Source organism: Schistocerca cancellata, chromosome 3, assembly GCF_023864275.1.
Source record: "Schistocerca cancellata isolate TAMUIC-IGC-003103 chromosome 3, iqSchCanc2.1, whole genome shotgun sequence".
Lineage (NCBI taxonomy): Eukaryota > Metazoa > Arthropoda > Insecta > Orthoptera > Acrididae > Schistocerca > Schistocerca cancellata.
In genome coordinates this window covers 756,429,108-756,444,547 of record NC_064628.1, presented here as the reverse complement: position 1 = coordinate 756,444,547, position 15,440 = coordinate 756,429,108, and the positions used below count along the sequence as shown (strand labels likewise).

General features: G+C 45.1%; 1 protein-coding gene across 1 annotated transcript in view; it reads right to left on the bottom strand.

Moving 5' to 3' along the window:
• LOC126175779 (zinc finger homeobox protein 3) overlaps positions 1-15,440 on the bottom strand; it is a 108,565-nt gene that overhangs the window by 3,783 nt on the left and 89,342 nt on the right. Inside the window, exon 5 of the mRNA XM_049922752.1 lies at positions 8,071-12,088. Within this exon, the coding sequence (XP_049778709.1) occupies positions 8,071-12,088 (4,018 nt within the window). The remainder of the gene's footprint in view (positions 1-8,070; positions 12,089-15,440) is intronic.

The window sequence follows — 15,440 nt, the reverse complement described above, 5'->3', positions numbered from 1 at the left end:
TCAGGCTACAATATCAAGCGCTAACAGCTTCTGTTCCCCGCACAGAATAGCTGTAAGTCATCTGTATACAACAGCAATGACTGGCTCGTGGAAACTATGCCGAGGATCTCAGCCACACTTGCTGCAAGAAACGCGCTACCGAAAAGTTTTAATCGGATGCTGGCAGCGGAACGGTGTACGCAATGCCAGTATGGCCTGCGGTTAGCGGCTAACAGTTCCTAGCCGCAGGCAGCCGCGCATGCGCACTGCCCTCCAGACTGGTCGCTTCACGTAGAGCTGTAGCACGACGCAGAGGCGAAACAGAGAACTATCACTCTCCGTGCATGGCTTTTAATGGGGGAGTTAAAAAATATATCAACGAAGCTAGGGCAGTGCGTTACCATTTTACGGGTGCAAATTCAGGGCAAGGACACACAGATTCAGCAAGCCGACGCCAAATCGCATACGCCACAGGATATTCCCACAAATATAGTACCGTACAAGGTGTCGTGGAAAGTGTTTTCATAAAATGGCAGCCACTGATTCGTGTAAACAATGCATATAGTATCTGTCTCTGAAAGTGTTTCTATAACAGCAATTCAATTCCTCTAGAATTTATTCCTTTAAAAAAGGATAATACTTGAAGCTGTCTAAGACACAAAAGTAAGTCTGATATTTCTAGTACTTTATCGACGATGATAAGGTACCTTTAGCATTTAAGGGAAGCCATTAATGAATGTTGCAGACATTATTTACGTGTTAGGGAAGAACAAATTATAATTGGTTTCACAATCTGGGTCATTCAGACGAATCAAGCTTTTTTTTCCGAACACGAATGCAACAGTCCCGAAATAAGTAATACAAGGGTGTGGTGTAAAAGGCTGTTACAATGTTTCGAAAACTACATCTGTTTCTTTGTGTACATATTCGTATGCCTCGAAAAAATAAAAGACGCCCTAACTGTTTAAAAGCCCGTTCAGAGGTAAAGAACGTAATGGCGGAACCTCTTGCACGATCTTACACACCAATCATCAGAGAAAGATTCGAAATTTCGAATTTGGAGATCAAAATCCGTGAGCATCACGTCTCCCACGCCTAAACAGCAATAACCATAGTATCACCGTCGCGAGTGTTTGAAGAGATATTTTTCTGCCTGTAATATCATTATCAACTGACAGTAAACGTGTTTTCGTTAGTTATCGAAGCTTTACACCATGTTTTGTCGAACTATCTGTCGCGCTAATACGTTCAAGATAGTTAAAGCTAAAAATGTGAGCAACCTTGTTTTGCAATGGGGTATGCTGTGGCTATAAACAAGACTTGCATTTAAATATCACGAAAACTGTTATCCTCAGAATAACACAGCTGAGGCTACGCCGACAGTCCAGATGGCAGAAGGGAACATGTCGAATGCAGCACATCTTTCGGGAATGATAGTTAACAAAAATTTCATCAACCACAATAGTAATTTGTGTCCATTCATTCGCTTGGTTTTAAAACTCTTCAAAGAACACCGCGAAATTTATTGGGTATTCGATAGTAGTAGTGACACAGTTGGGGGTGCCCTGTCAAATCACGATCAACGAATGTTTACCGCAGCGTAGTAGGAAATAGAGTAGTGGAGTAAAGTGGCCCAGTAATCTGACATCTTATGAAATTGTAGGATTTCTGCGGTAGCTGGACACAGTAATTATGACCGATGGCCCACACTTCCAGTGATAAAACGTACTTCTTTGGTAATTTTTCACTATTTTATTAGAAAGAATCCAATCTCTTTCTCCTCACACACCTAATGGGATAGGAAATAATGAGGCTACTGTATGCATCTTACTGTACTGCACAACATTACACAAATCGTGTAAAAAAATTAAAAAAGATGAAAAAGCTTTTCGGTGTTTTCTAACCTACTTGGGTATTAACAACCTGAAATAAAAGCTATGGCCAGTTGTTGATGGAGATGCCTTCCTACAGTTTCCAGCGTTCGTGGCGAAGTGGTATTTCCAATATAAACCGGGATAATTCTCTTCTGCAATACTTTATTTGTATCTGACTACACTCAAAGACGCATTCACGCACAATTTTCTTGCATGCGTATGTCGTCGTACACTTTACCACAGATTTTACAAATTCTGTCTGCAATACAAAGTTCAGTTTTAGAAGATATACAAAACAATATCCGAAGCTATGTTCCAGACCAGAATTTTATTTTGTCAAAGAAATTTGAAGACACTTTAAGGCTGGGTCTTTAAAGAAGTCTCCCGTGAAACTGTGGGCAACTGTTACAACCTTTGAACGTGTATTTTCGGAAGGGCAAGTGCATGACTGACGCCGATTCAGTTAAGTATGTAAGCCAAGCTTCTGCCTTTTCAGATCCTGTGATAATTACGTCTGGATCCAGTATTAGCAAAGCAGGAATTAACAGTCATGACAGTTGTCATGTTATGAAGTATAACATACGCTACATAGTAACGCTACGGTCACGTGACGCGTTTCTAGTGGTCTTTGCTCAGTTTGTATCTCTACTCTAGACAGAACGCGCATATTTTTTCAGGCTTTGGACATGTCATTTTGGACGGAAACTAATATAGCAACCAGTTCGCGGTCTGTTGGGTTAGGGTCTACGGCGACAGCTGGAGACGAAGGCCACTGTCTCTTGCACGTTCGTAGGACCAAAAGACAGAAAACTGTACTTTGTTTCAGAACACGTGGCGTATTCGTGTTGCACCCAACGCGTCGACATTCTCTCTTAGAACAGTCTCGTGCTGAGTCGTCACAAACAAAAGGTCACGACTTCCGAACGCGAAAAAGGAACTTGGGGAAGTGAAAGAATAACTTTAAAGCGCCGTAAGAAAATAAAAAAAGAAGGAACTCGGAGGGAAAGGTTTCGCAACGAAAATCTGAAACGCTGCGGCTGTGTTACAGAAACAAAGGCACAATACGCCGAGAGTTGTGATGCTCCTGCAACGCGGCGTTTACTCTTCATTTTCTAGTTTCGCCTTTCGCCGTCAGCTTTCGTCACCCCTGACGACGGCCACGTTTTAATGGCCGCTGTGAACGGCGGCGACACGGGGCATTAAGGAGAGGGCGCTGCGATTGTGACCGCTGCCGCCGCCGACGACGACGTCGTCTTATTTTCAGACGGAGCGTCGCACACAAATTGATTCCTTTAGAGACGAGCGCCCTAATTGTTTCTGCGTTTTAAAGGGAATCCAGCTTTGTCGCCGCCACGGAATGCGGAATAGTTTCCTTCGGGCGCCGACACATTCCGCGCTGTCTGCACGGCATCTTTACGGCGGCTGAATTCGTATCAGTGCAAAAGCGCACTTGTAGCCTACCTTTATCACTGGACTCTTTAAAGCGCTGCACAGGCCGGGCGTTACGTCGCTGAAATTCAAAGTGTCAACCATAATGACGCTTTTGAAGTCGTTATCAGTATCTTACAAGATGGGAACCTGATATATAATAGCTTCAGTTGGGATATGAATCCTTTTCTGACCACTAAAACGGAATCTTTCCTTAATAAACGGTCTCCTTAAGTTTGCAATTTCTATTAAACAAAGAAATCTTTAGATTAAGCATCTTAAGCGTGATGCTTGTAATTACCGATTGTTACCGTGCACTACAAGTCCTGCGTGCAGAAGAACTCCTTTGTTTCAAAAAAATATTCTCTACTACGATTGTGCTAAAGTAGAATACATGGAGTGCAACTAATATGGTGGTCTACTTTCCCACCACAGCCACCGCCACAAGCAGAAGGTCGTTAATTACAGGAAAGCTGCAGAAGATACTAGATATTTCCCGAGTAGCTCGCTTATTTAAATTTATCCACACAAGGGCTGCAAAAAAATATTTTTAAGCTAACTCGAGATGATCGTTTAAGAAAATATGGTCGAGAAATCATTAGTAGCTGATTCTAAACTCTAGTGTCATATGGTGAACACCGTATGAGAAATATCCCGTTAATCACAATTACGGACACCTTCACAACTACCTATACGGAACATCATCAAGTAATCGGTTTTAACTTCCGGATACTGTCGACAACCGACTCCTGTTGTCGATGGAATGAATATGGCTAGAAAACTACATAGCAATCTCACGTCCCAGATATACCTCAACACTTTCTATTTGTTCCTACTAAAAGCAGCGGGCACGAAAAATTGAAATAATAGTATATCTGCCGAGAAATCGCCCGAATTACGAGCAAATGACGAAATGCATTTTCTGTAGCATTACAGAAAGGAGTTACTGCTTTCGGTAAAGCCAAGGTGCTACATGTTTTGAAATGACATATGGTTCAGTTTTGTTTTTAATCACATTTCCATATTCTTTTCAACTTTTGAAGCGTTTAGAGAAGTGCTGTGCACATCAGTATTTTGAAAGGATTTCCCTAAAACAAGCATGTAAAGTAAAATATAAATTTTGAGTTTGCGAAACACTTTTCATGTACTAATTTTTAAGTTAGTTATTACTGAGTATTTTGAGAAGTAGATTTGTCTGGCGACAAAGCGATACAACTACCAGAAGTATTTCACACTTCTATCGGCTGTGAAAAATATCAAAAACTTTGGAATCAATAGCTGTACCGGGCTAATCAGAGAATTGAAATTGGAAACCTAGTGTCAAAAAGTAACGTACACTTAAAACTCAGGTAAGAGACACAATTACGTGGATTATGTCTGCCTGCAAAACCCCTAACTGTTCCTACGTCGGTCTATGTAAACATCCTCAACTTCAACGACATAAACAAAGCGCTTCCGGCTAAAGAGGTTAATAAATCTCCAGTTAAATATCATAATTATCTACGATACCAGATGGTCTTGCGTTTACTGCAGCTAGTACATTAGAGCAGTATTTTCAATGTGGGAGGGCACATACTGTCGCCATCCTCAACGACCGACGCCGAATATTTTATGTAGACTCGTTGCGCCGACCTTCTGATGTCACGAATCACCACTTTTATTAGTCGACGCTAATCTACGCAAATATGTGAGACAGTTCAACTACCAACTAAAGCAAAGGCGAAGCATGAAAAATACCAAACATCCAGACTTTGCTTAAAGGAATTTTGTTAGTTGCTGCAAGCAAATATGATGTTGTCTTGGCGAAGAACTAACGTTTCGTGGCTCTCTGCGTTATCTCCCTGATTGTTTCTTAGTGTAGGATCTCAAGTAACTAAACGTTTTACTGTCATACAGAGGCATTTATAAAGCGATGTTAACACAAGAAACTTTCCAAAAGCGTTACGAATGTACGTATTATGAAAATGAGAAATAACGTATTATTAAAATTCCGTGGAATCTAGAACAATCTTATCATAAAGTTCTTCGTACTCAGATCATTACTACGAACAGTTTGTCGTTCCTATCCTATCCCAATGTGTGTCAGTATTCTAGCTCTCGCTGGAAATTGTGCTTCATTAACGCGCAATACAAAAACTAAATAATGACCTGTCATGAAACAGTATTTCACAAATGAGTTACTCTTATTGAGTAGTCGTGAAAACTGAACGAAGCCTGGTGACGCCAGGTTAGCTATCATTTCAGTAACTTAATTGCCTTTAAAAGTTTTAATGACTACTCTGTAATGATGGCTACCAGTCAAACATTTATGTTTCTGTTGATTAATTATCTTGCGTGTTTTGTGCCATGTGACTACCTTGAGGTATTATAAGAAAGTGTAGTAACACAAGAGATCAGTCGTGCTCTCATTGGTTTTTTATTATTCTTGTATATCCAAATTACAGCTATAAATAGCCACCTGTATCTGGGTGAGTTATAATCCAACATGGTCCCAGCAGTACATATCACCATACGACGTACACCAACTGAGTTGTATGGTGACGCGTACTCCTGAGAGTTTGTTGGGTTACAACTCACTCGAATGCACTGAAGGCGTCTATTTATCGCTGAAATCAGGATATGCAACAATAATAAAAAACCAATGGGGCTGCAACCCATTGCTGTTATGGGGACAAAGTTGGTTATCTCGAGATATTATAGTATGATGTTCTTACGTAGAATACTGCAACAACTAAAATTGAGCAAAATGCCAGAAACTTATATACAAAACATTAAGTCATGTTGTGATTGATAGCACAGGCTCCAAAGTATTTATCAATAACAATATCAATCGTTTCTGTCTGTATTTCCATCACGTATAGTCAATAGCTCATTTTAGGAGACAAGAGGGTCAGTCGATGTTTTAATTATCCCCGTAAAAAATAAATTTACGTAATTAATTTTTTGTTTGTTTGTAGGTAAATGTGAGCACTCCTGACACACACTGATATCCCCGCGCCACAACAGTGGAGCGACGTAGCGAGGTAGTGCTGTGTTTAGCACACTGGACTTTCATTCGCGAGAATGACGATCCAAATCCGCGTCCGGCCATCCACGTTTGGGTTTTCTGTGATCCCCCTGAATCACCCCAGGCAAATTCTGGGATGGTTCCTTTGAAATGGCGAGGCCGATTTCCTTCCCCATACTTGAAACAGTTCGAACTTGCGCTCCGGCACTAATGCTCTCGATGTCGACGGAACGTTTAACCCCAATCTTCCTTCCTTTTTTAGAACCGGAGCACAACGCTAGAGGAGCCAAAAAAATCGCGTAGTCCACTGATAAAGTCGAGCAGACAAGCAACACTGCGAGAAATAACCGCATAAATCATTTTAGAACGCACGACAAACGTATCCGTCAGGACAGTGGGGTGAAATTTGGCGTTCATGGGCTATGGCAGCAGTCTTTTCTAACAGCACAACATCGCCTGCAGCGCCTCTCCTGGGCTCGTGACCATATCAGTTGGACCCTATGTGACAGGAGAATCGTGGCCTGGTCAGATGAGTCCCGAATTCAGTTGGTAAGAGGGGATGGTAGGGTTCGAATGTGGCGCAAACCCAACAAAGGCGTAGACCCAGGTAGTCAACAAGGCACTGTGCAAGTTGCTAGCAGTTCCATAATGGCGTGGGCTGTCCTTACATAGAACGGACTGGTTACTCTGATCAAATTCTACCGATCATTGACTGGAAATTGTTAAATTCGACTACTTTGAGGCCACTTGCAGCCATTCATGGACTTAATGTTCACAAACAATGAAGGAATTTTTATGGATGGCAATGCTCCACGTCAGAACATTCTGGACCATTCGAGCGAATGGTTTGGCCACCCAAATCGCCCGGACATGAAACCCATCGAGTAATTATGGGACATAATCGACAGGCCAGTTCGAGCACAAAATCGTGCAACGGCAACGATTTCGCAATTATGGACGGCTGTAGAGGCACATGGCTCAATATTTCTGCAGAGGACTTCAAAAACAAGTCCGTGCCACGTCTAGTTGTTGCACTAAGCCGGGAAAAGGAGGTCCGACACTATGTTGGGAGGTATCCAGTTACTTCTGTCACCTCAGTATATGTAATGTGGGCTGCATGACAGAAGGCGTAATCTCTCTCTAGGCCCTTATACTTGGGGGGAGACACTATTCTGTAGGCGACGCGATCGACGAGCATGCTAGAGACGCTGCCCAACACATCTCTGGAAAGCACAGGATTTTCACTGTGGTTTCTATTCCGCGCCCGATCAGGTCTTACTTTCCGAATAGCCCTCTTAGTTGTAAACAAACAAAAAAATTAACTACGTAAATTTAGTTTTTCAAGGTGGTAATTAAACTTTATCACTACCCCTCATAAGAGTTATCTGAATAAAGTATGACTTGCGGACAGGGGAACACGCTATATCCCGACGAAACGAATATTCCATTGGCCTGTTCGTACTTCTCATAACGGAATAGGCACACACCACTAACACGTTTCAGATGTATTTCGTTTCCGTATCCTGAACTCTTGTTCAACAACAGATTTATGTGATTCAGTATGAGTGTTCTTGTAGGATTACTGACTCGAGGCAAGTCAGGGAGAAAATGAAGGAGCCACGAATACAGGTTCAAAGTCGCATTTTCGGAAATTCCAGCCCCGAACAGGGCGTGTAAAGTGTAGGTGTGTGGTGTGAGTGTACAAATGTGTAAGACAAGCATCGGAAGGAAGGCGAACCCGCACCTCGTCCCTGCTCGTATGCGATAATTCATTCTACTCACCGGTGGCGGAGAAGAGCGCGGGGTGCAGGAAGAGGTTGCCCTGCGGCGGGAAGCCGGGCAGGCCGAGCCCGTACAGCTGGTGGAACAGCGCCATCTCGTCGCCCTCCTTGGCCGCCGCCCCGCCGCCAGACCCGGTGCCGGCGCCGCCTCCGGGCCCTCCGCCCCCGCCTCCGCCCCCGCCGGTGCTGCCAGAGACGGCTCCGCCGCCGCCGCCGCCGCCGGTGGCCGCCTCCGGCTTGAGCGACAGGCCGGCCATCTGCAGCATCTGCAGCTGCGCCAGCTGGTTCATGTTGGCGGCCGCAGCAGCCGCTGCCACGAACTGCTGGCCGGAAGCCACTCCGCCCGCTGAGTCTCCCATCGGCTGCTGGACCGGAGCAGTCGTAGAGGACCCCGCCACGGGCACTGGTGGTACCGTGAACTCGGCGCCGGCGCCGCCGCTGCCGCCGCCGTCACTGGTGTTGCCGGAAGCGTCCGCCTTGCCACTCTCGATGTACGCCTTCACATTGTCGATGTGCTTCTTCGTGAAGATGTGGTCCTGCACGGAGTACTTGTGCGAGTACTTGAACTGACACAGGCGACACTCCTCCGGCGGCCGCTCCGGAGTCGTCGTGGGCGCCGGAGGGTTGCCGTCGCCGACCAGGGCCTTCTGCAGCGCCAGTTTGTTCTTCTTCTCCTTCGCCCGCGCGTTCTGGAACCACACCTGCACCACTCTCTTTGGTAGGCCGATCTCCCGGCCGAGCATTTCGCATTCGGCCATCGTCGGCGTCTTGTAGTCGCTGAAGAGCGACTTCATCGCCTTCACTTGCAGGCTGCTCATCTGAGTCCGGAAGCGCTTGCCCCCACTCCCCGGCCCGCTGCCCGTGCTGCCGCCGCCGGTGCCGCTCCCCACGGGGGTGCTACAAGCGTTCATATGCCTCTGGTGACCGCTCTGCGTGCTGGACGCCGGAGAAGTTGGACTGCTCTCGTAACCGTCCATATTCTCTGTCGTCTCCGACATGGAATCGTCCTCGAAGCATATACTGCGCTCGCTGAGATCCGTCAGAGGACCGGCCTCCGTCAGCGAAGTGTTGTGGTCCATAGAGATCTTCATCGGCCTGCTGAGATCGACTGGTTTGCTCAGGTCTAGTGGACACTCGCCGCCACCCTCGCCGCCGGACGCCATTGGCTCTTGTTTGATTTTCATACTCAGATCTGTCGGAATGCCGCCTTCTTTAACGCCAGTAATGGAGCCGTTTTGCTGCGCCGTGTGGTGAGCTTGCAGCTCACTGAGGTACCGCTTCATAGACTCTTCGTAGTACTTCTTCAGAGAGTTCTCCATGTCCGTGTGGAATGGTGGAAAAAGTGGCGGCATGAGATTCTGCGTCGGCGTAGCCGTGCCGTACGATGAGCCCATTTTGCTGGCGTCTCCCATTTGCGACGACGTGAATGACGGCGTCGACTCCATGCTCAGCTCTTCGTCTGGAAGCGCATCGATGTTTATCTCCCCTCTGGTGCACTGGTCAGCGTGTTTCGTGACGAGATGCGACTCGAGCGCGGACTTCACTTTGAAGAGGGCTGGACAGAACGGGCAGCGCTTGTTGATGACCTGAGCGTGAGCTCGGAACTGTCCCTTCCGCTCTCGGGCGCGTGTATTTTGAAACCACACTTGAACAACGCGCTTTTTCAGTCCTACTTCGCGTGCAATGTTTTCCAGCATCTTTCTGGAAGGGTTACTTTCCAACTGATACTTCTGGTACAGATAATCGAGCTGCTCCGGTAAAATCGTTGTCCGAAGTCTCTTGTCTTTTGGTTGCTCTTGGTCACGTTCGGAGTTCTCTTCATATTCGTCAAATTTCCTTTTGTTTGCAGTCAGCATGGACGCCAAGGGATGGGCGTGCGGGGACGCCGAATTGACCGACAAATCGGCGACACCCAGTCCAGCAACAATTTGAGGTTGTGGTTGTTGTTGCTGCTGCTGCTGTTGTTGTTGTTGTTGTTGCTGTTGCTGCTGTTGTTGTAGCTGAGCATGTTGTTGCAATATTCCAAAAGGGCTATCGGGTGGATAACTTGGAAACAAGTTGGGATTCATGATATGAACCAGCTGATGTTCTCGCCACAAGTCAAATCGAGGAAACACTAAATTGCACTTGTCGCACTGGAAGGTACCTTCTTTGCTTGTATTATCACCACTAGTTGATGTAGCAGGGGTAGGGATAGGAGAGGGAGGAAATAAGACAGAAGCTGGTGTCGGCGTGATAGTCCTCGACGGTGTTTGGGGATTGGTGGGTAATGGAGCTGGTATTGCAGGCAACAGGGACTGAATCTGAGGTTGTAACGGTGGCTGTTGTACTGGTTGCTGCTGCTGTTGCTGTTGTGGGGATTGTTGTTGTTGCTGTTGTTGTTGTTGCTGCTGCTGTTGGTGGTGAAGCTGCACCTGTTGTTGTTGCTGTATCTGTGGTATCACAGGTGGCTGCTGGTGTTGAGTCGTATCAGCTATGGTGCTAGAATTGGAATCTTCTGACGACAGTACGGCAGCAATTTGAGCAGCAGCCGCCTGGGCCTGAGCAGATCTCTTAGCGTCTTCCTCTTTAAAGCAGTGCGTCTTCTGATGGCGTATCAGTTCATAGTAGCGCTGGAAAACTAGCAGACATTTCTTACACTGGTAGTTGAGCCCAGGAGTTCTTTGGAATCTGTTGGCACCGCCATCATCGACACCTGGCGGCGCTTCCACTGGTGGCTGGTTCTCGTAAACTTTTCTGGCCTTCTGTCGGGCGTTCTGGAACCAAACTACAATTACTCTCGGGCTGAGATTCAACAGTTTGGATAAATATTCCAGATCATCATCTTTAGGATAGGCATTGTTCTCAAAGAACTCTTGCAGTACTTTTATCTGGTAGTCGGTGAAGCGCGTCCGGTTGGCCCTCTTGCCGGACGAGCCGCCGGTCGGGGTGTTGCCGTTGCCGCCGGCACCCGCCGCGGAAACGTGCCCGAAGCCGTCCGACGAGTTGCTCGTGTACGATCGGCACGGACTCGCGCTTCTGGACGCCGGCGCCAGGGGCAGAATGCTCGGCGACGTGGGGAGCTGGCTCGGGGACGCGAAGTTCGGCGGAGTCAGCTTCGGCGGCAGCATGTTGCTCACGGTCGTGCTGGTGTTGCCGCTCATAGTGTTGCTGCTGCAAGGGACGCTGGGGACCGCGCCCATCGCACTGTGGCTCGTTATGATGGAGTCGGAGCCGAGCTGCGACGCGATGATAGACGTGAGCGTCAGGTTCCCTGGGGAGTTACTACGCAAACTCGTCTGGGGCGGAGGGCACGGGTCGCTGGTCGTAGTTGCCACCGACGTCTGAGGGAGGGCTCCACCAGGTAAAGACGTCGCTGGAGGAAGCAGAACTTGCGGCTTCTCCTCAATAGGCTCGACAGGGCGTTCGTCTTTCACAGCATGTTGGTCTTGCGACATGTCGCCGAACACGCTGCTGTAGGAGGCGTCTGTCTGGGGAGGCGTCTCTCTAGGTTCCGTTTTGATGACGTCAGTTGGTAACGTCACCGGCGTCTGAGGGGCTGGTGGTTGTTGGAGGTTGTGGGTTTGGATCTGATTCTGCTGCTGTTGTTGCTGCTGCTGCTGCTGTTGTTGTTGTTCTGGAGGTGGTTGTGTCTGCTGCTGGGGTGTGGCTTGCTTACGTCTGTTGGGCGTAGGCGACGGGGAAGGTGCCGCCTTGGGAGTAGTGTCCTCCGAAGACGGAGGGGGATTCAGTGGCGTCACCTTCGCCTCCCCCGTCTTCTCGTACTCCTCCAAGTTGAGAGTGGTCGAGGGAGGATTGTTGAAGTTGTACGGCGAGTCTTTGTTGCGCTGCCGCTCCTTGAACAGCGTGTTGCGGAACCAGTGCTTGATGACTTTGGGCGGCAGACCGCTCTGACCTGCCATCTCGTGGATCTGCTCCTCGGAGGGCGAGTTGTTGATGTCGAAGTGCGCGCGCAGGATCTTGAGCTGGTCGTCCGTAATGCGGGTACGCGCTCGTTTCTGCTGCGCCGCCGCCGTCACCTGCACAAAGACGGGCTTCATTCAGACCACTGGGCCACACACCTCTATTCAGAACGTTGCTTATGTCACTTGTAGTATATAAATTAGTACCTGTTGAAGCTAATGGAATTCTGTTTCATGCCATACGTATCCTGACGATATTTTAAACAAAGAGGTAATTCTGCTTGAAGGAAATATTTTGACGTATAATACGGTGAGACAGTATTAACAGGCATGTTAGAAAGGAACAATGTTTGGTCTCTAAGAGGAGCTGCTTAGGAACAAGTAGCATTTTCATCCCATACTTTCACAATGCTTTACTTTTGGTCTTCAACGCATTGGACGTTGCTGTTTTATGCAAACATCGAATGGCATTAGGTTAAGTAGTAGAATACATTGCATTTATTCATTTATGATACTTAAAGTTCTACAATTTGTTCCCCCAACGGCTATTCAAGACAAAAACGCGTTTAATTTTTGGTACTGCCATCTGTATCAGGCTTCTTTCAGTATCCACAGAATTATGTTATGCCTCACATTATATACTCTGGAATATACCAAACCATTCTTGATTATGCTTAAAAGGAATAATGATTAGGTGAAATATTTTTTTTAATTTCTTATAAGTTCTTCATATTATAAAATGTGAGGAATGAAATAATTCTATGAATATTTACAGAGGCCTGACTCATTTTCAGTGATATTAGACGCATGATGTCCCGTATAATGGTACCGAAGCTAAATGTGTCTTCAAAATTCATCTCATGAACAAACTGTTGGAGTAATTAAACTATTATAGGTAAATAAATATAATTTGTACTACTACTTAATCTAATGTCATACAGTCTTCGCACAAAACAACCAAAGTCGTAAGTGTTAGGGATGAAGAGTAATGCACTCAAAGTATGGGATGAAAATGCTACCAGTTCACGAGCAGGTCCCCACAGACACCACATGAATGACTAAAGTTACGGTTCGACAAAGGCTTTGGCTAGTTTGCAAGCTTGTGTCCCTTTTATTTCGACAGAGTGCATATGTTTAACAAGAATACATTGTCACGTTTTATATAAGATGTGCAGTAGCAGATAAGGTTTCGAAATAATAAAGATCTGTGCTCCGGAAAGTTTTTTTTTTAAGTCTGTACATAATTCTTCGCGATTGTCCTATATTATGAGATGTTTTAATATTTCCGGAAAGTGTCATTCTAATGAGCGCATTTCAAATTCGGGTGTGAAATGAAACAGGCAGTTCACGTAGAACGAAAAACTTCCTACCGTTTCTGATAGTGGTCTTATGGTGTCAATTTATAGTGTGGGCTTTCTGCTTTCTCCTGTGCATAACGAAAAAAAAGGCTTACGACGATATGGACGGTCCTGAAATAGTAATCTGATTTTACTATTTCGCATAAAACAAAAAATTACATCTTCTAACCGTGGAAATGGATTAAAGAGTAATGCACGTCCTCTGTACGATGCTGCACCCATGGAAGAAATGTTCCGAAGGAACAGTTAACAAATGTCTTCAACACTGTCTGAAAAATACAAATGAAACTCTATTCCGCCCACAGTAGTAACTGCTACCGGGATTGAAATATTCACAAGCTTTTTTAACAGAAAATTGGGTAAGAATGTGGCTTCCACCCTCCCGTCTAGTCTGCAACAAACGGACGACGATGTACTTCGGGAAATATCGCATAAGATCTGAATTATTCTACAGTAACTATATCTGAAGAAATGAAGTTCACAATAAGGATGGAGGACGGACATCGATATCCTATTAAGAAGGAAATCTGTGTCACGTTCAAATGTTTCTATTACTTTCTCCACCTTGTATGTACACGGTTTATGAAAAAGAGATGATATTGTGCGTTACCCGAAGATGTTCAAGAAAAAAAGTATTTTTAACGTAACTTTCGGTGTCATAACGCCCAACTTCCCACACTCTCACAGAAAATGGGGCAGGTTTCAAGACTTATCTCACCCCAAAGTGACATTCAAATGTCCTTAAAACGAAATGAACATCTCCTATTTCTTAAAAAAAAAATTACATTGGTTGTAGGGCGTAAGCAGTTGATTCTTTCGTAGCGGAAAGGTATTTAACTGCAGCGGAATATTTTTTTTTCCGTTTCGTTTAGCACCAGCAATCATCACAATTATTTAATCAGGGATGTAATTGTTGTGTTATAATATTTAACAACGTCTTTCGTGTAGCAAATGTCGCGGCGAAGCAGAAACGCTTTTATCAGAAAAGTATTGTTAATAGTGTCTCTGCATTTACTACTCTGATCTGATGTGTAAGGATAGTTATAAACGATCTGTTCCACACAATACAGTTTTCGGTAACTAAATGTGCGGAGTGTTTTTAATACAGAAATACAGAATTACAACAGTTAAGATTCGTAACAGAGCGGTGTTGGATCGTTGCCAGCATTCCGAAGCTCTTGTCGAGAAGAGTATAGAGACAGAATGGTTGAAAACCTTTAGAGTGAGACGGTCCGCAAAACGTGCTAGCTAGCAAATGCGCTCAATTTGAGGACCGGGTCTGCCGACATAGCGCAGATTCACTCCTATATGCCATGTTTACGTAGACGGAAAACTCTTGGCTGTGGAGTGTTTAACATATTGTTACTTGTGGACAACATTTAATCCGTTACCCCATAAAATATCAGTTATCACATTACTCGGTTCACTATTAAATATTTACATTTACAATATTTCGCAATCAATGAAAAATCGTATATTTCGAGCTACTTACGAGGTTTTGAAAACAGTATGTGAAATTTAGCAAAGCTTACAATGTTAGCACCCTTATAGGAAATATATTATGGTCAATTTGCCAATCAACGTCGTCCTTTGCCCAAAAGCGAATTCCAACAGGGGTTATAAATAAATAATTATTTAGATAGGGGAGTAAAATATTTTCGACCTTTTGGAATACATGATTTAATAAAATACACTGCTGTAGTTGTAGCAACATTACTTCCGGGATATTATGGGAACGAACACTCCACGCAAGATAGAAAGTCTAATAAACGTGGGCTCTAAAACGCATACCGCAAAAGAAATGAGCTTTTATTCAACTTCGATACTGTGAAATAAATCTCTTCTATTGCATAATCTTTGCTTTCAGTACCTTCGCTACTGTGGAGCGCATGTCTTGTACTGGACAAACGCTCATATCTTGTAACTTTTACATTTTACAGCACATGTTTAATAGACATTTTTGCTTCAAATGATCGTTCCTGTCAAATCCGTAAATACTGACCATTCGTCCTGTGGCACCCTGTGTAACCTGGAGCAGGAAATGAAATGTATTTTGATGTCAAATTCTTTGAATGTAAGAAGTCTTGTCATCTGAAGGAGGCTGGTGACGT